At 45.2% G+C, this 24,159-nt stretch overlaps 2 protein-coding genes across 5 annotated transcripts in view; one reads left to right on the top strand and one right to left on the bottom strand.

Annotated features, from left to right (window-relative positions):
• Positions 1–23,554, top strand: part of IFT140 (intraflagellar transport 140) — a 108,284-nt gene extending 84,730 nt beyond the window's left edge. For both annotated transcript variants that reach the window (XM_058157922.1, XM_058157921.1), the window contains 12 exons: positions 4,621–4,798; positions 9,077–9,267; positions 11,088–11,183; positions 12,127–12,259; positions 13,256–13,399; positions 14,347–14,475; positions 15,357–15,539; positions 17,455–17,661; positions 19,121–19,333; positions 20,197–20,363; positions 21,035–21,176; positions 23,139–23,554. In XM_058157922.1, coding sequence (XP_058013905.1) covers positions 4,621–4,798; positions 9,077–9,267; positions 11,088–11,183; positions 12,127–12,259; positions 13,256–13,399; positions 14,347–14,475; positions 15,357–15,539; positions 17,455–17,661; positions 19,121–19,333; positions 20,197–20,363; positions 21,035–21,176; positions 23,139–23,339 — 1,984 coding nt within the window. In that variant the 3' untranslated portion in view covers positions 23,340–23,554. The remainder of the gene's footprint in view (positions 1–4,620; positions 4,799–9,076; positions 9,268–11,087; positions 11,184–12,126; positions 12,260–13,255; positions 13,400–14,346; positions 14,476–15,356; positions 15,540–17,454; positions 17,662–19,120; positions 19,334–20,196; positions 20,364–21,034; positions 21,177–23,138) is intronic.
• LOC131185416 (transmembrane protein 204-like) overlaps positions 1–24,159 on the bottom strand; it is a 97,815-nt gene that overhangs the window by 40,124 nt on the left and 33,532 nt on the right. The window lies entirely within an intron of this gene.

The raw sequence follows: 24,159 nt of genomic DNA, 5'->3' as shown, positions 1-24,159 counted from the left end.
TATTCTTGAATAAAGTACGTAGTTTTAATATCCAACCTTCATCAATCAATATCAAAACAACGTTCCATCTTCCAATATTCACCAAGGTTTCTTCTAAAATGTCTTTCTTCCTTAGCAATCTCTCAAAAATAGTTCATATTTCCAACTTAGTTTCTTTAATTTTTCTGTCCAACCTTCAGGGGTAAGCAATAGTCCATCTTTTCACATCTTTAACATTTATATATACAACAAATAATATTACAAATATCCAAAGTGTCAATTGTAATAATTAAAATCTTCACTTTACCTTACTTATGTCAAATAACATTGTTAAAATTACACCTATATCATCCACAATATATCTATTATAACAATTACATTCTAATTAACATTACATCCATCTCTTAAATATAATATTTAATCCAAGTTCCTAAATTTTACTATCTATCCTCCAAAATTAAACAATATTCCATCTTCCTATTCCTTTATACCTTTAATATATCATATAGTACCCCTAAAATTACACATTTATATCCACAATAAGTCATTTACAAAAATTAACCATAATCATATTTAATAAAGTTAAACATTCTCCCTCCCCTTCTTCTATCTTACACATTTTCAACCATCTATTCACCATTCAACTTAACATCTGTTAACAAAGAATTCCCAATCTTTAATACATTAGTATAAAAATCTCGTGCTTTACAAATTGTATTGAGAAAATACTTTTCTTCCTTTATAATTCAGTGTTAAACCTGCTGGAACCTCCCATCTAAAATATATCTGATGTTTCTTAAGCTCATCCACCAGAAAGGCAAATTCTTTTCTCTTTCTTAACATTTTAGGAGGAATTTCCTTCATCATTATTATATCTTGTCCTAATATTTGAAATTTATTTTTATAAAATGCTTGCAAAATTCCATACCTAATCCTCTTATTTGTAAAATAAATAACCACATCTCTCGGTAAACACTTCTGCCTTGCCCACCAGGAATTAACACGATAAATTTTTTCAATATTAACTTCAAAATCTTCTGGTTCCATTCCCTCTATCTGGGCAAAGGCCTGAATAAAATCTTCTTCAAATTTTCCTCTTTAAATTCTCTTAAACCCTTACCCTTATAGCATATTCCATTAATTTATATTGTAATATAACCCTTTCTTCCTCTGCCTTATCAGCCTTAACCTGAATATCATCTATTTTATTTTCTAAATTCAAATTAATTTGAACTTCATCTATTTTCCTTTGCAAATCTAAATTAATTTGGTTAAATTCATTCAGTCTTTCTTCTGTCTGTGTACTAGATAACAATAATGGAGTAATTGATTCCTTTAATTTTTTCATCTCCTTACTCTGCTCTTCCACCAAATCTTTAAAATCCAGTATTTCTTTCTCCATTTCATTAAATTTTGATCTATTTCTGAAAGATGAGCCCATAAGCTCCTGTAAAATTTCCTTAGACTGTCTTTAATATCTTCTTTCAATTTCCGTACCTGAAGTGAAGATATTTCCAATAATTTAGAAGTGGTTAAATCTCTTTGCTTAAAAGCCATTTTTAAACTAAGTAATATCAAGAAGAAGAAGAAGAAGAAAAAAAGGGGAGGAATAAAAGAAAAAAACCCAATAAATTTTTCTTCTTAAACACTGTAAAAAAGATAATAAAAGAAATAGATTTTTTTAAAAAGAATTCCATTTAGAAAAAAATCTTGTTATTTTCTTCTTAGAGGTTCCACACCAGCAATTGTAATCAGCATTTCCTTAGCTTTCACTTTCAAAAAACAAAACGCCATCTTTCTTCATCTCCACTCTTCAAATAACTTCTCTGTCAGGGAGTTAAAATCATCTTACAAACAAATGCCAGCCCTCCTGCTTTCGATTCTTTCCGTGTTGACAATTTATCAGTAATCCTCTTCAGTCACGGAGATGGACGCTGCGTTTTGCTCTGCTTTTGCAGAGGCGTTCTGGACTCTGGAGCTTTTTTTGAACTATCGAAGGAGCGTTTCCCATCAAACCACCAGAAATCATTCTGGGGCTTTTCTTGGGGGCTCAAACTTCAGTTCAAATGCTCATCTCCCCCTCTTTGCCCGAGGGCAGAGATTTACGAGCTGTTGACAGAAGATTAGCACTGTCTAAACAGCTCTCACAGAATCACAAAGAACGGGCGGACTGAAATCGCCGCCATTAACACAGCGGAGCCAAACCGGAAGCCACGAATGGTCATATGTTGACTACCTGAAAAAGACCCCTCTTTTTCTCTTCAGTGATCAGGAAAGAAACATCAGCTGCTCACCCTAGAATAAAATGTTTGTACGCTCAGTCTAAAGTGGCAAGTTTTGGTTCATTGTAGATGTAACTTCAGAAGAACCCCAGAAAACCGGAGAACCTCCAACTCCAGCCCTGGAGTTGCTTATCAGTGACGTGAACGCGGACAATCCTGACTCTCAAGAAGACACGGAATAGGTTGAGCTATTCTACCCAGGACAATTCTGGGAGTTAACATCCACCCATCTTCAAGCTGCCAAAACTTGAGAGAAACACTGCTTTGTTGTTGTTAGTCGCAAAGTCATGTCCAACCCATTGCGACCCCATGGACAACGTTCCTCCAGGCCTTCCTGTCCTCTACCATCCTCTGGAGTCCATTTAAGCTCACGCTGACTGCTTCTGTTGTGTCTCGCTCGCTTTCCCCGCAGCCGGGTCCCTCTTATCTCCTGCCAAACGCTGAGAAATGTCCTGGCATGCCTCCAGGCCCCAGCCCTGGCACCATGCCCAGACAGGCCAAGCAAGACGAAGGGCCTGACGTGCCTCCAGCCCCCAGCCCTGGCTCCATGCCCAGGCAAACGGAGCAACTAGACCCCTCCCCCTCCCCCACAGCACGTGAGCCTGAGGAATGTGAATTGCCAACAGCTGGAGCCTGGAGAGATCCTCGCTTCAGGAGAATTGATAGGCGGCGTCAGCAAAAGGAAGGGAGGGGCAGGCCTGGATAAGTGCTGAGTCATGGAGCCACACCCCATGGCCTATATAAAGGATCTGCTTTCTGGCATTCTCTGAGTCAGGCAAAGTCTAGCTTGGATTGCTGAAGTCACTTCCTGGTCTCCTGCCTGCCTTGAGAACTTTGCTAGGACTTTGGCAGAGCTGCAGAGGCACGCCTGATACGGACTTCCCCGACCCGGCCGTCAACGGAGGAGTGGGACACGACAGCTTCAGTGACTCCACCCACCTCGTTCTCTGCCATCCCCTTCTTCTTTTGCCCTCAATCTTTCCCAGCATTAGGCTCTTCTCCAGTGAGTCCTTCCTTCTCATTAGGTGGCCAAAGTATTTCAGTTTCCTCTTCAGGATCTGGCCTTCTAAAGAGCAGTCAGGGTTGATCTCCTCTAGGATTGACCGGTTGAATCGCCTTGCAGTCCAAGGGACTCGCAGGAGTCCTCTCCAGCACCATAATTCAAAGGCCTCCATTCTTTGGCGCTCAGCCTTCCTTATGGTCCAGCTTTCACAGCCATCCATTGCAACTGGGAAAACCAGAGCCTTGACTATGCACACGTTTGTTGGCAGGGTGATGGCTCTGCTTTTTAGTACGCTGTCTAGATTTGCCATAGTTTTCCTCCCCAGGAGCAAGCGTCTTTTAATTTCTTGGCTGTAGTCCCCACACTGCTTTAGTGGATTCCAAACTGGGGAAGTCCTCTTTATGCATCGGGTGCTTACATATGCCATTTTTCGGATCGATTTTGCGGTTCAAGATGCAGAATTCATACGGCAAGAGGGTCAGTGCACTCTTCTTTAAATGCAGAACAAAAGACAGCCATGTGCGCCCTTCCTCCACTGCATCTGGTATTCATTAGACAGCAAGCTGGAGTTGATGAAGGACAGATGTGAGGTAGAGTTCCAAAGATAAACTCAGGAAATTCTCCCAGTTTGATATAGGGGGAAGGGTTGGACAGTTTATGCCTTTACATCTCTCTCTCTCTCTCTCTCTCTCTCTCTCTCTCTCTCTCTCTCTCTCTCTCAAAAGCACCAAACGTAATATCTGAGTGAACACAATCATCCTTTGATGAGCCTGGGTAATGAAAAGAATGCCTGTTGAAGATCAAAAAAAAGTTCAGAAGTTGGATTCAGCCTTGGTCCTACTTAGAACAGACTCAACTGAAGCTAGCCTGGCTAACTTAGATCCGTTGAGTCAATACTACGTCTCTGACCCTATGCCTTGGTTTGGACATCCCTCTAAGCCAGGGGTCTCCAAATTTGGCAACTACGAGGCTTGTGGACTACAACTCCCACAATTCCTCAGCCAGTCACGCTGTCCACAAGTCTTAAAAGTTGCCAAGTTTGAAGACCGCTGCTCTGAGCGAAGGTTTCTAAAGAGGTCTCCTCTAGAAGGGCCAGTTCACACCTCCATGTTCTTGAAGGTCTTCATAGCTTGACTTGAACTGTGTGCCGTCTTCTTGCCTTCTGTAGCAAAGCTGTCTGGGAGAACATGGCCCACCTTTGCCTGAAGCTCCAAAGGCCAGGTACACATCAGTCTTAAGCCATGGTTTCTAAAGAGGTCTCTCGTCTCCTGCAGAAGGGCCAGCTCACACTTCCGTGTCCATGAAGGTCTTCAAAATCTTGACTGGGACCATGTCCCTTCTTCTTGTATTCTGCAGCGAAGCCGTCTGGGAGAACATGGCCCGCATGTGCGTGAAGACCCAAAGGCTGGATGTGGCCAAAGTCTGCTTGGGGAACATGGGCCATGCGCGGGGAGCCAAGGCATTGCGGGAGGCTGAACGAGAACCGGAGCAGGAAGCCAGGGTGGCCATGTTAGCCGTCCAGTTGGGCATGCTGGTGAGTGAAAAGGCTTTTGCTCGGATTATTTCTTTACTTGATTGATTGATTAACTTGATCTGCCGCCCATCTCACTATCCAAGGTGTCTCCAGGCAGCTTACGAACCAGGTAGTCCTCAACTTACAACTTCATTTAGTGACTGGCGTTCCAAAGGCACTGAAGAGACTTACGACCGTTATCACGGGAGCCACTCGTTGCTCCCATGTAACACCACTACTACGCAGTCTGCACTGGCTTCCTGTGGTCTTTCGGGTGCGCTTTAAGATTTTGGTTACCACCTTTAAAGCGCTCCATGGCTTAGGGCCCGGGTACTTACGGGACCGCCTGCTGTTACCTTATGCCTCCCACCGACCCGTACGCTCACACAGAGAGGGTCTTCTCAGGGTGCCGTCCGCCAAACAATGTCGGCTGGCGGCCCCCAGGGGAAGATCCTTCTCTGTGGGGGCTCCCACTCTCTGGAACGAACTTCCCCCTGGCTTACGCCAAGTGCCTGATCTTCGGACCTTTCGCCGTGAGCTGAAAACACACTTATTCATTCAAGCGGGACTGGTCTAAAAGTTTTATTAAATTTTAATCGGGGTTTTATTAGTTTAGGGTTTTTAGTTTTTTAATTTTAAATGTCGGCCACTTTGTAATTTGCTCTATTTTAAATTTACTGTTTTAATTGTATATATAGTGGGGTTTTTATCTTTTGGGTGTACACCGCCCTGAGTCCTTCGAGAGAAGGGCGGTATAAAAATCTAATAAAATAAATAAATACAAATAAATAAATCACATTTTATGACCGTTGCAGCAACCGCACGGTCCCCTCAATCAAAATTTGGACCCTTGACAACTGAAATAAGTTTGGCTTTTGCGTCCATTTGCTTAAATGACCGTTCACAGTGACGACGACACGTCGAAAAAAAAGAGGCTCGCGGAGGTTTTTCACTCTTAACAACGGTTGCAGCCTCTCTGTGGTCCTGGGATCGAAATTCAGACGGGATGCTTGGCAAGTGGCTCAGAGTTATGACGGTTGCCGGGCAGCCAGATTCACATAACAGCCGTGTTACTTACTTAACAACTGCTGGGATCCACTTAACAACTGTGGCAAGAAAGGTCGTAAAATGGGACCAAATGCACTTTAAAAATGATCTCGCTTAGCCACAGAAGTGTTGGGGCTCAATTGCGGTTGTTAATCAAGGAGCACCTGTATTTTTTGCCAGTATAACCTGGGCTTATTAAAGAGATTGGATAACCATTTGTCTGAAGTGCTGTAAAGCTGGGGTCTCCAACTTTGGCAACTGTAAGCCTGGTGGACTTTGACTTCCAGGATTCCCCACCCGGCAAAGCTGGCTGGGAAATTCTGGGAGTTGAAGTCCTCCAGGCTTACAGTTGCCAAGGTTGGAGACCGCTGGTGTAGGGTATCCTGCTTAAGCAGGGAGTTGGACAGGAAGACTTCCAAGGTCCCTTCCAACTTTTCTGTTCTGTTCTGTTCCATTCCGTTCCTTTCACTCTTATTCTATTCTATTCTATTCTATTCCATTCCATTCCATTCCATTCCATTCCTTTCACTCTTATTCTATTCTATTCTATTCTATTCTATTCTATTCTATTCTATTCTATTCTATTCTATTCTATTCCTTTCACTCTTATTCTATTCTATTCTATTCTATTCTATTCCATTCCATTCCATTCCTTTTACTCTTATTCTATTCTATTCTATTCTATTCCATTCCTTTCACTCTTATTCTATTCTATTCTATTCTATTCCATTCCATTCCATTCCATTCACTCTTTCTATTCTATTCTATTCTATTCTATTCTATTCTATTCTATTCTATTCCATTCCATTCCTTTCACTCTTATTCTATTCTATTCTATTCTATTCTATTCTATTCTATTCTATTCTATTCTATTCCATTCCATTCCATTCCTTTCACTCTTATTCTATTCTATTCTATTCCATTCTATTCTATTCCATTCCTTTCACTCTTATTCTATTCTATTCCATTCCATTCCATTCCATTCCATTCCATTCACTCTTATTCTATTCTATTCTATTCTATTCTATTCTATTCTATTCTATTCTATTCTATTCTATTCTATTCTATTCCATTCCTTTCACTCTTATTCTCTTCTCTTCTCTTCTATTTTATTCTATTCTATTCTATTCCCTTCACTTCCATTCCATTCCCTTCCTTTCCCTTCACTCCTATTCTATTCTATTCCATTCCATTCCATTCCATTCACTCTCCTCTCCTCTCCCCTCCCCTCCCCTATCTTATCCTATCCTATCCTAATTTATTTCATTTTCTGTTAGTTGGACTGACCCTCATGTCAAATGCACCCTGCACTCAGTGGCTTTTATCTCACTCTGATTATTATCCCTGTCCACTTTTTACGAGCCAAGATCCGAAGCCTTTTGCTTCAGCGTCAAAACATCCAAAATCTCCTTCACAGGCGACCGCATTTCCAAGCCCCAATTTTTTTTTCCTGTTAGGAAATGGCTTCCGAGATAGCAGGGCCTTGAATTCAGTTGGCCGGCGTGGAGCCGTTTCCTAGAGCATCAGGAAAAGCAGGAGCTGGCCGTGTGGACGGGCCCCTTGTTCTTGAAGTGACCTGCGGGTCGGATGGCTTAGTGGTTTTTTTCCCTTGCTTTTCTTTAAACATCCTGTTACAGTCATAATGATTCTATTTTGAGCATGTAGGTCTCTGGTCAGCTCCTCCTCGGATTCCTCTTGTAATTAACCCCCTGCTATAGTGTGGTGCTAAAGACACGGTAGCTCAGTGGCTAAGATGCTGAGCTGGTCGATCGAAAGGTCGGCAGTTCAGCGGTTCGAATCCCTCGTGCCACGTAACGGGGTGAGCTCTTGTGACTTGCCCCAGCTTCTGCCAACCTAGCAGTTCGAAAGCATGTAAAAAATGCAAGTAGAAAAAATAGGGAGCAGCACCTTTGGTGGGAAGGGAACAGCGTTCCGTGCGCCTTTGGCGTTGAGTCCTGCCGGCCACATGACCACAGAGACGTCTTCGGACAGCGCTGGCTCTTTGGCTTAAAAACGGAGATGAGCACCGCCCCCTAGAGTCGGGAACGACTAGCACATATGTGCGAGGGGAACCTTTACCTTAAAGTGTCAGAATGCAGAGTTTGCAAAAAAGGCCTTACTCCTCTTCCCTTCAAAGAGAGTATTTGGGGCTCAGGATCGAAATGAGGGGTCCTTGGTGCTCTCTGAGCTCGGTTGCTTCCTTGCAGATGTCTCATGACCCTAAGTAGGTAACGGCATCAGTGCTAGGATAGATTAGATGAGCTTTATTGATTAGCCTATAGGCCATATCAAAGTACAAGGTTCAAACCCATATTACCAATAAAAAGTAGGTAACGGCATCAATGCTAGTAAGGGAGTGGAGCTTGCTCTCAAACCCCATTCCCGTCTCACACTGATAGTATTAGCTAGTTTGGTAACGAAACATCTGCAAGAAAACAACCAAGCTCAGAGAGTAACAAGGACCCCTTATTCCTCTTCATTATAGTAGGATCTCAGAGAATGTTTTCAACACAGGCAGTCCTCGACTTACAACCACAACTGAACCCAACATTTCTGTTAAGTCGGACGTTTAAGTGGAATTTTGCTCCATTTTACGACTTTTCTTGCCTCAGTTGTTAAGTGAGCCACTGCAGTTCATAGATTAAGTAACCGGGTTGTTCAGTGAACATGGCTTCCCCACTGCGTCTGCTTGTCAGAAGGTCACAAAAGGGGATCGCGTGACCCCCCGGGACACAGCAACGGTCATAAATATGAAGCAGTTGCCAAGCGTCTGGATTTTGATCACGTGATCATGGGGATGCTATGAAAAATGGCCCTAAGTCACTTTTTTCAGTGGCACTATAATTTTGAACGGTCATTAAACGAACTGTTGTAAGTCAAGGACTACCTGTACATATGAAAGAAGAATCGTATAATGATGATAATAAAGATGATGACGATGATGATGATGATGATCATCAGAGGTGGGTTTCAGCAGGTTCTGACCATTTCTGGAGAACCGGTAGCGGAAATTTTGAGTAGTTCGGAGAACCGGCAAATACCACCTCTGGCTGGCCCCGCCCCCATCTATTCTCTGCCTCCCAAGTCCCAGCTGATCGGGAGGAAATGGGGATTTTGCAGTAACCTTCCCCTGCCACACCCACCAAGCCACGCCCACAGAACCAGTAGTAAAAAAATTTGAATCCCACTACTGATAATGATGACAATACAAGCAGCATCCCTCCCTTACCAGCTTTCTGGTCTCTGTTCCAGGAAGACGGTGAGCAGTTATACAAGCAGTGCCAACGATACGACCTCCTGAACAAATTCTACCAAGCTTCGGACCAGTGGCAGAAAGCCATTGAGATAGCCGAGACCCAGGACCGAGTGCACCTGCGCACGACGTACTACAATTACGCCAAGCACCTGGAAGCCATAGCGGAGCGCAACTTTGCCATCACCTAGTAAGTGTTAGTAGCCTGCCATATGCCAGAGCTTGTCCAGATCTGACTCAAGACTCGATCACACCCATTCTGTGATGAGTGAGGGGTCCTTGATGCCCTCTGAGCTTGCTTGTTTTCTTGGAGACGTTTCATTACCCAACTAGGTAACATCATCAGTGCTACAAGGGAGTGGGGTTTGCAAAGAGGAGGAAGGAGAAGGAAGTGGAGGAGAACTGCAAAGTCCTTAGTGCTCTCTGAGCTTGGTGGGGTTTTTTTTGCAGTCATTTCATTACCCAAACTAGGTAACCTCATGAAAAAATAGATAGATCCTCCAAAATAGATCCCATTCTGTTACCGTTTCCCCGAAAATAAGACCTCCCCGGATAATAAGCCCAGTCGGGCTTTTGAGCACATGCGCTAAAAATAAGCCCTCCCTGAAAATATTTAAACACTTGCGTAGCCGGTCCCTGCCATTTCCTCTGGTTAGGGCTAGGGAGACAGAGCTGGAAATCAGGTAAGATGGCAAGAGGAAGACTGGCTACCTGTGGTCTTTCGGATGCGCTTCAAGGTGTTGGTTACCACCTTTAAAGCGCTCCATGGCTTAGGGCCCGGGTACTTACGGGACCGCCTGCTGTTACCCTATGCCTCCCACCCACCCGTATGCTCACACAGAGAGGGTCTTCTCAGGGTACCGTCCGCCAAGCAATGCCGGCTGGCGGCCCCCAGGGGAAGGGCCTTCTCTGTAGGAGCACCTACCCTCTGGAACGAACTTCCCCCTGGTTTGCGTCAATTACCTGACCTTCGGACCTTTTGCCGTGAATTGAAAACGTACTTGTTCATCCAAGCGGGACTGGCTTAATTCTTAATTTTTAAATTTTGAATGTTTTGAATTTTAATAATTTTAAATTGGGTATTCTGTTTTATTGGGTCAAATTTGATGGTTTTTAAATTTTTCGGCCATTATAGAATATGTTATTTTAATCTGTAGTTTTAAAATTGTATATTGTATTGTTTTAATCTGGCTGTACACCGCCCTGAGTCCTTCGGGAGAAGGGCGGTATAAAAATCTAAATAATAAATAATAAATAAATAAATAAATAAATAAATAAATAAATAAGAGGAGCCCCGTCTTGCTCCACGTGCCCCAAAATAAGACGACCTTCTTGAAAATAAGGCCAAGCGCTTATTTCGGGGTTCAAAAAAATATAAGACAGGGTCTTATTTTTGGGGAAACACGGTATGAATCCCTTTGGTTTGGGATTCAAGGCTGGGGTCTCTGAGAGGGTTGAAGCACAAGAAATATGTGGCTCTCTCGGGAATGGAGGGTGAGCAGGAACCAGTTGGGAATAGAGGAGGAGGAGGACTGTGGGGCCCTTGGCGCTCTCTGAGCCTGCTTGTTTTCTTTACCTAAATAGGTAACATCATCAGTGTTAGGAGGGAGTGGGGTTGAGGAGGAGCAGGAGGAGGAGGAGGAAAAAGACTACAGAATCCTTGATGCTCTCTGAGCTTGGCTGTTTCCTTGCAGATGTTTCATTACCCAACTAGGTAACATCATCAGTGCTAGTAGGGAGTGCTGTTTGCTGTCAATTTAACCACTGAAGCGCTTGTACGTATGATGAACGCTCTGTTCTTATGAGATCTCACAAATCCAAGGAGGTCGAATTGTAAATAGTCTCCCTTCATTGTAAATATTCTTCATTCATTGTAAATAGTCTCCCTTCATTGTAAATATTCTTCATTCATCGTAAATACTCATCCTGAAACTAAACTAAACAGTTGGGGTTCCCCCCCCCTCCACCCGTCATCATGGCTTTCTGGCCTGTTTTTTCCCCCCCGCACAGCTATGAGAAGTCTGACACTCATAAGTTTGAAGTGCCTCGTATGCTTTCAGAGGATTTGCAAGCCTTGGAGTCTTACGTCAACAGGATGAAAGATAAGTGAGTGCCCTCTTACCCACTTCCAAGGGCCCAGCCTCTTGGCCAATCCTCTTTGAGAAGCTGATTCTGCTCCTAACAGATCATCCTTGACTTACGGCCACTATTCGGCCCCACATTTCTGTGGCTAAACGAGACAGCTGTTAAGTGACTTCTATCCCGTTCTACCCCCTTTCCTGCCACCGTCGTTAAGCGGATCACGGCGGCTGTTAAATTAGCATCACGGTTAAGGGAACCTGGCTTTGGCCCTCCGGTGGTTTTCGCCAAAGGGGACCACGTGACCCTGGGCTGCTGCAACCATAAATCTCACCCAGTTGCCGAGCATCCAAATTTTTGGCGAGCGTAGGGATGCTGCAGCGGTTGTGAAGTGTGAAAAAAACGGAAGAAAAAGTCACTTTTCCCTGTGCTGTTGTAACTTTTGCTGTTGCAAGGGCCTCTGGTGGCTCAACAGACTAAGCAGTCTGTTATTAACACAGCTGCTTGCAATTACTGCAAGTTCAAGTCCCACCAGGCCCAAGGTTGACTCAGCCTTCCATCCTTTATAAGGTAGGTAAAATGAGGACCCAGATTGTTGGGGGCAATAAAAGTTGACTTTGTATATAAATATACAAATGGATGAAGACTATTGCTTGACATTGTGTAAGCCGCCCTGAGTCTTCGGAGAAGGGCTGGATATAAATTCTAAAAAAAAAACAAAAAACTTTGTTGTAACGGTCACTAAATGAACAGCTGTAAGTCAAGGACTACCTGGGTTTGCCAGGAGGTTGAGCTAGAACTGCTAACTCCCTGTCTTTCCTCCCCGCATGCAAGATTTGCTCCCGCTGCCTCTGAATAGCTCAACCCTTTGCGAAAATGTCATCCATCTGGATTCAGATTGATTGATTGGTTGGTTGGTTGATGGGTTGATATCCACCCTCTCTCCTACCCCTTGTTTTTCCTCCGCCAGAGGTTTGTGGAAATGGTGGGCTCAATATCTAGAAGGCCAGGCCGACTTAGAAGCGGCTTTCAAATATTATGAGCTGGCGCAGGATTATTTTTCCATGGTCCGAATCCATTGCTTCCTGGGGAACATCCAGAAGGTAAGTTCGCTTTCTTTTAACAGATTAACAAAGTTGGAAGGTCATCTTGTAGATCATCTAGTTGAGTGATGGCAAACCTTTTTGGCACTGAGTGCCTAAACCAGAACATGCATGCATCATGTATGTACATGTGCCAAAGCGCTGGAAACCCAAAGACTGGGCTGGCCGGTGCGCACATGCCTGTTTTTAGGCTGTTTTTCAGGCCGTTTTCAGGTTGTTTTCCAGGCAATTTTTCAGCCCGATTTTCGGGCTGAAAACAGCTTGAAAACATCCAAAAAAAAAAACAGCCCAGAAAATGCCCTGGTTTTGCTGTTTAGGACTGTTTTTCGGGCCGTCTGCAGGCTGTTTTCCAGCACTCCAGCACTCTAGCACTCTAGCACCTGGCATACATGTGTACTGGAAACCAGAAGTGCAGCTGGTGATGGAGCGCATGCCCACAGAGAGGGCACTGTGTGTCACCTCCGGCCACATGCCATAGGTTCGCCATCACAGATCTAGTCCAACCCCCACCCCCAAGCAGGAGTATATCATTTCTGACAGATGACAGTCCAGTCTCTAAAGCTTCCAGTGATGAAGCTCACACAAACTTCCAAAGGCAACTTCTGTTCCATGGGTTGATTGTTCTCACTGTCAGGAAATTGCTCCTTATTTCCAGGTTGAATCTCTCCTTGATCAGTTTCCATCCATTATGCCTTGTCTGGCCTTCGGGTGCCTTGGAAAACAGCTTGACCCCTTCACCCTCAGAGTTCCAAAGGTGCTTTTTTCCAAGAGGCAGCTGGACTTCCTTCAGTTCTGAAGAAGCTTCTTGGATGGGAGGCGAAATGTCTTCAAAGGGGGGGGGGGAAACCAAGAAAGTCCAGTTGCCTCTTGAAAAAAAAAAAGCACTTCTGGAACAACCTGAATGATGGAGACTCTCCGTAGATGTTCCTTCAAAGGTACCAGTGCGTGGTTTAAAGCGGAGAAAGCATTGGGGTTTATGTCTTTTTTTCCCTTCAGGCTGCCGAAATAGCAAACACCACTGGCAATTGGGCAGCTTCTTATCACGTTGCCCGTCAGTACGAGAGCCACGAGGACATCAAGCAGGCGGTGCACTTCTACACCCGTGCTCAAGCGTTCAATAACGCCATCCGCTTGTGTAAGGTACGGGCAGCTTTCAAAGGATCCCTCAGCTGCTGAGGTTACGATTGTTGACTTTCTGAGTTGTGCCGACTTGGCATTCTCCATCAAAAGGTGGGAGGTTTCCACCCCCTGGATGAGGCTAAAGACCTTTCAGACCAGGGCTGGGCTGCTGGGGGTTCGCAGGGGTTCGGGAGCTAAGATTCTGTGCAGTTCGGAGAACCCCCAAATCCCATTCCTGGCTGGCCACGCCCACCCTCCCCTGCCCCTCCCAGGAGTCCCCACGCAGCCCGTTTTGTGTGCAGGGCATGCGGGGAAGCTCGGGGAGGGCAAAAAATGGGCCTACTGGAAGTAGGGCCTCTGGAGCCTGGGGAGGCTGTTTTTGCCCTCCCAGAGGCTCAAGGAAAGCCCCCGGAGCCCGGGGAAGGCAAAAACGCCCCCACCTGTGGTGCAGGAGGCGGACTAGGCCACGCCCACCATGGCCACGCCCACCCAGCAACCGGGCAGAGAACCCCTTGCTAAAATTGTTGAAGCCCACCTCTGCTTCAGACGTTTCTCAGAAGATGCCACCAGAACCCAACACAATAGCTGGGATGGCCACAGCTTTGTTCTTTTTTGTCGAAGTGACAAATCCCACCCCAAGTTCTGCCAGGGTTGGGACGTCTCTAGAAAAGGGATGGGACTTTTTTTTATCATCTGACTCTCAATTACAGGCAGTCCTCATTCAGCGCCGGGCTTCTTAAGCAACTGTTTGCTAGGACACTGATTAAAAAGGTGACATTCCTCACACGTATGACCGTTGCGGGTTTGTAAAGCGAAGGAAAGCCGAGGGAAGACCGTAATCCCGGTCGCAGTTTTAGAAGAAAACCATTGGGAAGAGCAAGCGCAAATCTCTGCTGCCTTTAACCACAAAAGGCCTGAAAGTGAGATTTATTTGTTTGTTTGTTTGTTTGTTTGTTTGTTTAAACCAGGAAAACCAGCTGGATGACCAGTTAATGAACCTGGCTCTTCTCAGTTCCCCAGAAGACATGATAGAAGCTGCCCGCTACTATGAAGGAAGAAGAGATCAAATGGACCAAGCTGTGACACTCTACCACAAGGTATCCCTTCAGCCCAGGGAGGGTAACAGAGTACAGAATCTAACAGAGTTGGAAAGGGACTTTGGAGGTCTTCTAGTCCAACCCCCTGCTCGAGCAGGAAACCCTATTCCATTTTCAGACAAAGAATTGTCCAGTCTCTTCTTCAAAACCTCCTGTGATGGAGCACCTACAACTTCTGCAGGGAACTTGTTCCCCCGATTAATTGTTCTCTCAGGAAATTTCTTCTTAGTTTCAAGTTGCTTCTCTCCTTGATTGGTTTCCACCCATTGCTGCTTGTCCTGCCCTCAGGTGCTTTGGGGAATAGATTGACTCCCTCTTCTTTGTGGCAGCCCCTGAGATATTGGAAGACTGCTATCATGTCCCCTCCTAGTCCTTCTCTTCATTAAACTAGACAAACCCAATTCCTGAAATCGTTCTTTGTATGTTTTAGTCTCCAGCCCCCTAATCTCTTTGTTGCTCTTTTCTGCACTCTTTCTAGTCTAGAGAATTAGTTTCCATCCATTGCTTCTTATCCCTCAGGTGCTTTGGAGAATAGCTTGACTCCCTCTTCTTTGGGGCATCCCCTGAGATATTGGAAGACTCTTACCACGTCAATGCAAATCCTTCTCTTAGTTAGACAAGGCGTACCCAATTCCAGCAACCATTAATCATAGGATTGAGCCTTCAATCCCCTAATCGTCTTTGTTGCTCTTCTCTGCACTCTTTCTAGAGTCTCCACATCTTTTTTGTTTTGTTTTGTTTTGTATCATGGTGACCAGAACTGGACAGGGCAGTGATTGAAACTAAAACAAATCCTGTATCACCATGAAAGAACCTTCTCGAAGGAAGATAAGAGGCTGCTAAAAACTCAAAATCTCTCCTTTTTTCCCCCTCCTTGACAGGCTGGACACTTGTCCAAGGCTCTGGAGCTGGCCTTTGCCACTGAGCAATTTGCAGCCTTGCAACTGGTTGCAGAAGATTTGGATGAGAAGTCCGACCCGACCCTCCTGGCTCGCTGCTCCGATTTTTTCATTGAGCATTCTCAGTACGAGAAGGCCGTTAAGCTGTTGCTAGCTGCCAAAAAGGTAATGTCGAAATAAGGCACGAGGGTCTGTCCTGCGAATTGAAAAACTTGTGCTATGGTTTTACTCCATCCAGATATGGATGGATGGATGGAGATAGAGAGAGAGAGAGAGAAAGACAGAGACAGAGACAGAGAGGGAGACAGAGAGGGAGAGACCGTAGACAGATACTGTAGATAGATGGATGGATGGATGGATGGATGGAGAGAGAGACAGAGACAGAGATAGAGAGAGGGAGAGAGACCGTAGAAAATACTGTAGATGGATGGATGGATGGAGAGAGAGAGAGAGAGAGGGTAGATAGATACTGTAGATAGATGGATGGATGAATAGATGGATGGATAGAAAGAGACATAGATACTGTAGATAGTTGGAGAGAGGGAGAGAGAGATATGGATGGATGGATGGATCAATAGATGTAGAAACCCGTAGAGAGAAAATAAATAAATATATATATAAATATATATATATATATATATATATATATATATATATATATATATATATATATATATATATATATATATATATACACACACACACACACACACACACACACTCACACATCTACATCTACATCTACAGCTATATATGTTTTCTGAGGTTTTCATGGGTGTTTTTATGTAGGTCTTTGATTGTTCGGGTTTTCTCCCATGTAAAATTGGAAGTGTCTTGGCGACGTTTCGACGAAGTCTCATTCGTCATCTTCAGGCTGGTGTTTACTGCTTTGTGCTTCTAGGAGCAATGTTCCTAGAATTCCTAGCAATGTGTGTGTGTGTGTGTATACCAAGAACGTTTTTTTTTCTTTTCTTTTTTCCACCTTCCACTTTCTGTCATCCCTCGGGTGTGTTGTTTTATGCCAGTTTTTAATGCCACAAATCCTGCACCAATTAAGAGATTTGGGTTCTTCTTTCAGTCCTGTCTCAACCTCCAAGGGGGCAGTAGAAATCACCACTTTTCAAGGGTGGCCTGCACCAAATAAGCTCATCCTTGGAAGTTGGTGAGCATATTCAAGGTGTCCTTCTCCCACTGGAGATCTTACCAAGGCTGGGCGTGAAGCGTCCGGGGAATCAGGGAGTCAGGCAGTTCAAATGCATATAAAGGTTTATTGCAAGTTTAGGTTCTCTACAAGAAACTTGACCAACTAGCGGTCAAGGGAAATGAGTGGGAGATAAGGAAGGCATTCAAGGTGGGCTGGACTCAGAACTCTTGTGGGCGCGCGGAGACTCATGACTGATGATGTGTTTGACCCCTCCCTCAGGCTCAGCCTGGTCATCTCCTATGTGGGGTAACTTGATTCCCTCCTCCCACCAGATGTTTAGCTGAGTTGGCTCTTGCCTCCCTGTTCTGTCCTAGGCTTCCCAAGAGCATGAAGCAGACTCCTTGTCCTGACAAAAAACCCCTTTTTATTAAGTTACTGTGAATTCTTCTCATTCACATCCAGCAAAGATTTTCAAGGGAGAATTTACAGTCACAGACCTTATCTGGCTTGGAGAGCTGCCAGGCCGATATCTTCAAAACTTGGCAAGGAGTCACGAACCAATTAAGCAAACAAATTGTCTGCTGCAAATTCCACTCCCCTTTCGCTCCTCTTTTATTCCCTCTGGGAGGGGCCATTCATCGTCCACCAGTGGCCTTACTCCCGAGTCGACCCTTGTTCTTTAGCTGTTCCCTTCGTCAGGCAACTCTGCACATGCGCACACTGGGAACGGGCTCCAGCTGTTTGTCTGCCTCACTGATGTCAGACTCCGAAGGCAGCTGATAACTGGCATACGGCCCTGGCCCTCTCTCTGCCTCCGATGCAGAGCCCTCATCAGAGCCTTCTCCAGACTCCAGGACTGGCGCAGGTTCCTCCCCAACCCCCTCACTGTCCGACTCTGCTGCCAGCCACAACACCTCCCTTCTATCTGTGTCCCAGTACCAGGATGCCTTGCAGCTTTGCCTGATGCAGAACCTGACCATCACCGAAGAGATGGCGGAGATGATGACCGTTTCAAAGGATTCCAAGGAACTTTCCGAAGATTCCCGGCGCGAACTCCTGGAGCAGATCGCCGACTGCTGCATGAGGCAGGGCAATTACCACATGGCCACCAAGAAATATACCCAAGCAGGAAACAAGCTGAAGGTAAGAAGGCGGGAGAAGGAGGGGCCTCAGCTCGTTTAATGGTCCTCGACCTACGACTGCAATTGAGCCCAAAATTTCCATGGTTAAGCAAAGTGAGGCTGCGTCAGTGACTTGTGCCCTGTGTCATGTGTCATTGACCTTTTTTTTTTTTTTTGTTTACATTTATACCCCGCCCTTCTCCGAAGACTCAGGGCAGCTTACAATGTATAAGGCAATAGTCTCATTCTATTTGTATATTTTTTTACAAAGTCAACTTATTGCCCCCCCAACAATCTGGGTCCTCATTTTACCTATCTTATAAAGGGTGGAAGGCTGAGTCAACCTTGGGCCGGGCTCGAACCTGCAGTAATTGCAGGCTCTGTGTTCTAATAACAGGCTGCAGTTGTTGCAGTTCTTTGCTGCAGTTGTTGCTGAATCATTGCCATTGTTAAGTGACTCACGTGGCTAAGTGAATCCTTCTTCCCCAATTGACTTTCTTTGTCTGACGTTGACTGGGAAGTTTACAAACGGTGATCCCTTGACCCCGGAACAGGGCAACTGTCATAAGTACACGCCAGTTGCCAAGCACCTGAAGGTTGTTCACGGGGGCCGCTGCAACAAGTGTGAAAGGCAGTCGTTAAGTGCCTTTGTGTCGTAACTTCGAATGGTCACTGAACGAATGGTTGTAAGCCGAGAACAATCTGTAATGCTGGCCTTGAGTAGCTGCTTCTAGGGACAATCAGATTCCTCCGAGAAAAACATTGTTCCTAGCCTAAGAACGGTGACTTCAATCCATGCTGGGATGACCCGTTCTTGGGTGTCCTAGGTTTTCGCAGATTTAATTCTACAGTCTACAAGAGTCATCTGCAGATTGCTCAGAACATTCTAGAAGGCGGAACTTGTCGCACTGCAGGATATTGATACAGGGGGTAGTCAATGATTAGACCCAGTTCAGCCGTCATCTCAGAGCATGTCTCAAAGAGGCCCCTGCTAGAGGTCTTTATTGGATGGATGTTGTCATCATCAGAGTAATAAAGTAGGAAGGGTCCTTGGAGGTCTTCTAGTCCACCCCCTTGCTGAAGCAGGAGACCCCATGCCATTTCTGACAAATGGCTGTCCAATCTCTTCTTAAAACCTCCAGTGATGGAGCATCCACAACTTCTGAAGACAAGCCGTTCCGTTCACTGCTTGTTCATACTCATTTATATATGGTGTTTTGACTTTTTGAATGATATCAGAGCCATAGCTTATACGTGCTCTTTAACAAACCTTGTTTTAAACGAACTGCTTTATTGGGGGTTGAAAGATGTAGCGCCTTATAAACTTAACTGAAACACTCCATATCTCTTGGGGTCTTTGCATCCTACCTTCTTGCTTGCATACGCTGGTGAACAAGTGGCCTCAACTCTACCCCCTTATGCTAGTCTGCGACCATAATGAAGATTGGATTTGATGCAACTCTACCCTTTTCGTTGTGTAGGCCATGAGGGCTCTGCTGAAATCTGGCGATACCGAAAAGATTGTGTTCTTTGCCGGTGTCTCGAGACAAAGGGAGATTTACATCATGGCCGCCAATTACTTGCAGACTCTGGACTGCCGCAAAGATCCAGATATTATGAAGAACATCATCAGCTTCTACACCAAAGGAAGAGCGCTGGATCTCTTGGCTGGCTTTTATGACGCCTGTGCTCAGGTGGGTGGGGAATCCTGCCTCAGATCCTCCATGCCAAACCTTCCCAACTTGGTCCATTAGGAAAGAAAGACTCCTGGCCCATGATTAGCCAAAAGTATGCTTTACTAAAGCCAAGGTGGTTACCGAAGAGGCAAAGCTGGATCTGAGATTTTCACGTGCAAAAGATACAATTAACTTTCCCTTGTTCCTGGCCAAATGCCTAGTTATCAATCCATCGGGTGTTAATAAATTGCCTAGGACAGTCCCTGTCTTGCTGTCTCCACATTCTTTTAGTGTGACTTTGAGACGGCTGGTACGTCCCACCGGATGTGCTGCTTGGTTTTGATTCTTCGGAGTTTCCTCCCTCTACACTGCTCCCCCCGCCCCCCATTACTGATGTCAGGCTGTCAGCTTGCGAGGCTTAGCTTAGCAGAACAGCAACCATGGCACTCCATTTCAGTTCCTCAGCAGTAACAGCAGAAGAAAGAGGGGACGCAGTAGCTCAGTGGCTAAGACACTGAGCTTGTCAATCGAAAGCCGGCAGTTCAGCGGTAATGAACCCAAGTGCCGCATAATGGGGTGAACTCCCGTGACTTGTCCCAGCTTCTGCCAACCTAGTAGTTCGAAAGCATGTAAAAAATGCAAGCAGAAAAATAGGGACCACCTTTGGTGGGAAAGGAACAGCATTCCGTGCGCCTTTGGCGTTGAGTCATGGCGGCCACATGACCATGGAGAAGTCCTCGGACAGCGCTGGCTCTTTGGCTTTGAAACGGAGATGAGCACCGCCCCCTAGAGTCGGGAACGACTAGCACGTATGTGCGAGGGGAACCTTTACCTTTACCCTTTAACAGCAAAAGAGCCCATTCCTCTTTCCTTCCTTGCAGGTGGAAGTGGATGAATTCCAGAATTACGAGAAGGCCTTGGGAGCCCTGACCGAGGCGTACAAGTGTATGTCCAAGGCCAAGACCCGGAGCCCAGTTGAGCAAGAGAACAAGCTGGCACACCTACAGAGCAAGATGACACTGGTGAAGAGATTTATTCAAGCCCGAAGGTGAGAGGGAGCCCTGAGATTTTTTCAGCAGCGTTTCTCAATCTTGGCAACTTTAAGATGGGTGGATTTCAACTCCCAGAATTCCCCAGCCAGCAACACTGTTTTATAGTACAGGTAGTCCTCAGCTGAAGGCCACAATCTTAAAAATCTCCAATGATGGAGCACCTGCAACTTCTGGAAGGAAGCTGTTCCGCTGATTTAATTGTTCTGTCAGGAAATTTCTCCTCAGTTTTAAGTTGCTTCTCTCCTTGATCAGTTTCCACCCATCACTTCTTGTCCTGCCTTCAGGTGCTTTGGAGAATAGCTTGACTCCTTCTTCTTTGTGGCAGCCCCTGAGATATTGGAGCACTGCTATCATGTTCTTCTTTTCATTGAACTAGACATACCCAATTCCAGCAAACATTCTTTATATGTTTTAACTTCCAATCCAGGGATGAATTCCAAAATTTTTCCCTACCGGTTCTGTGGGTATGGCAGGGGAAGGATATTGGAAAACCTCCATTCCCACCCCATTCTGGGGCCAGCCAGAGGTGGTATTTGCAGTTTTTCCGAACTACTCAAAATTTCCACTACCGGTTCTCCAGATCCTGTTAGAACCTGCTGGATTTCACCCCCTGCTCCAGTCCCCTAATCGTCTTTGTTGCTGGTGTATTTCCCCCCCCCCTCCTAAGGCTTTACTCCGAGGACCCCAAAGAGGCCATCAGACAGTGTGAACTGCTCCTGGGAGAACCTGATCTTGACACCACCATCCGCCTGGGGGACGTTCTGGGATTCCTGGTGGAGCATCATTTGCAGATGCAAGAATTCCAGATGGTGAGTGTCTCCAGAGCCCACAAGCCACTTAAACAATTCTTATTCAGCAGCACCCACAGCCGTGTCCATTGCTGTGGAACTGTACAGCTTCTGATACTGGCAGAACGTCCTAGTAATTAAATGCTTCTCTGTGTTATAAATTGTTAAAATATTCCTAAATTATTCATTTTACTGTTTATGCCCGGCGTCAGTTTGGGCAGTACATTTTAATGATTTGCTTGAAATTTTGAGTGGTCGAAAAGTATATACTGTTATTCTATAATAGCCTTTGAATCGAATTGGATCGGATCTATAGTAGCCCTTGAATTGGGACTGTAATTGAGCCCATAGTTTTGTTATGCTGTTAAGAGAATCATCTGATCACACCCAATTTTACGATTCTTATGGCAGTCGTTAAGTGAGCCCCTTATTCGCTAAGGGGCGTTTTTAGCGTAAGTAAAAAAAAAAAAAAAAGCACACGTTGTAAGTCAGTTGTGTGACTACGGGGTGCTGGAAAAGGCTTTTAACGTGGCCCAGTTGCTGAACACTCAGAAATTCAGTCATGTGATGTAATGTGACGGACACCAGAAGTTTAAATCTGGATCGTAAGTCGCTTTTTCAAGGCCCATTGTAACTTCGGTCGCTAAGCAACCTGTACTTCTAATTTTCTCTTATGTAAAGGTAGAGAGATTTCAGATAGCATACAAGAGAGCTCCTATTTGCCTTTTGCAGATTTTTTTTTTTTTTAATTTCTAAATCTCCAGGTTGAGTCTCTTATCCATCCTGGATAACTGTCCGTCGTTGGCGACAGGACCTGGGGACGATGTATAAACACAGTCACTCGGGCCTTGCTGTGCTACCATTCGACAGTATTCCGGTACCTCTTCTCCCCACCTGGATGGATTGGGAGAGAGGAAGTCAGAGGAAACAATTATGTAGGGCCATCTGGAGAAGAGATGATTCACGCGCTTCCAGGAGGAAGCGCCCACCTGGCCCACTTTCAAGCAGGGAAGCCAGAATTACAGGCCAAAAGGAACTGCTCTTCTCAAACCCCCAGGTGCTCTCTAGCGTTTGAGCGGAGAAGAGGCAGCGTTAAAATATGCAGCAAATTCAGTGTACAGCTATGTGCTTTTTTTTTTTTTTTTTTTTTTGCTATCTGTAGGAATAATTTGTAGAAAAACTGCTACAATGAAATGGCACCTCTTTCACATTCCCATGGCTATCCTGGATTATGGACTGTTGTCGTTAGTTGCGAAATCATGTTCGACCCATCGCGAGTGTTTCAAGAGTGATACCCATTGTCATCGGGGCACTTGGTGCCATGTCCAAGAATTTTATAAGATACATCAACAAATTGCAGCTTCCTGCAATAACACCAGCGGAACTGCAAAAAACTGCGCTACTCGGAACATTGTATATTTTAAGAAGGTACTTGGTTGATACGTAGGACGCTGGCAGTAACCCATATCAACCATCAGCACCAGTCAATGGTATTTGTCATGCATTTTTGAATGTCCAGTTGACTGAGTTTCATGTTTAATGAATAAAAGAGATAATAATAACAACAACAACAACAACAATAATAAAAAAAAATACTTAGTTGATACCTAGGATGCTGGAAGCAACCCGTATCAACAATTAGCAGCAGTCAGTGGTATTTGTCATGCATTTTTGAATGTCCAGTTGACTGAGTTTCATGTTTAATGAATAAAAGAGATAACAACAACAACAATAATAAGAAGAAGAAGATACTTAGCTGATACCTAGGACACTGGCAGCAACCCGTATCAACCATTAGAACCAATCACTCGTATTTGTGACGTATTTTTAAATGTCCAGTTGACTGAGTTTCATGTTTTATGAATAAAAGAGATAATAATAATAAGTAAGTTGGCCAAGGCAACTCCAGCCACTTAAGTTTTCTGGGTTGGGCTCAGATCATAGAACAACTTGTGAATGCCATCGCTTCTTTTTTCCCATCAGGCCTATCGGTACCTGGAGGAAATGCGTAAGAAAATCCCCTGCGTGAATCTCAACTACTACGTGAACCAGCAGACGGTCGAGGCAGTGCACCGAGGGCTGGGCATCCCCCTCAGCCGAAATGCCGCTCCGGAGAGAGTTCGCCACAACAGCGTGGAGGACAAAGAGATTGAAGAAGTGGCCGACGAGGCAGAGCCCTCCTGAAGGGCTCCACGGGGACTTTGGGGGCACAGCGCCCGCCTTTTCGGGTATGGTAAGGAGAAAGACAAATGGACTCATCAGCCTCGCTCTGTAATCCTAGTGATCCAATCGATCCTTGGAATCTGGGAGGTGTTCGGCACTCCCAAAGCCACAAAGGTCTTTACATCCCTTTTAAAATATTCCGAGATGGTTTCGAAGGTATCTTCTTCATATTCGTATTAAATATTTTAGATACACGACTCACTTGTGTCTTTTTGTGTGGCCTTAAATCTGAAGAACAAGAGGTTGGGAATGGCCAGAAGAGTAATACAAAATGGCAAGCGTCAACTTAAGTCCAAGCAATCTTAAAAGGCTCCAGTCTGGGTCGGTCCACCGGGACCAGAGATTTAGTCTTCCGAGCTTTCGGACTCGTGTTTGGAGCCCATCCTTGGGGAACGTCTCTCTAACGGAACGTGTGCTTTGGGCTATTCCATGTGTAGTATTTATGGGGTACCTGGTTAGGTGTGGCTTCTTATTGGTTGATTGGGGTGTCGATGACTGGCTATTGGCTCTTGTTTCTTTGTGCTGCCGATTCCTTGGCTCCTACATAGGTAAAGGTAAATGTTCCCCTCACACATATGTGCTAGTCGTTCCTGACTCCAAAGGGCGGTTCTCATCTCTGTTTCAAAGCTGAAGAGGCCAGCGCTGTCCAAAGACATCTCCGTGTTCATGTGGCCGGCATGACTAAATGCCAAAGGCGCCCAGAACGCTGTTATCTTCCCACCAAAGGTGGCCCCTATTTTTCTACCTGCATTTTTTACGTGTTTTCGAACTGCTAGGTTTG

Source organism: Ahaetulla prasina, chromosome 14 (assembly GCF_028640845.1).
Source record: "Ahaetulla prasina isolate Xishuangbanna chromosome 14, ASM2864084v1, whole genome shotgun sequence".
Classification (NCBI taxonomy): Eukaryota; Metazoa; Chordata; class Lepidosauria; order Squamata; family Colubridae; genus Ahaetulla; species Ahaetulla prasina.
Note: the sequence above shows the minus strand (reverse complement) of the source record. Positions and strands in the feature narration are given on the sequence as shown.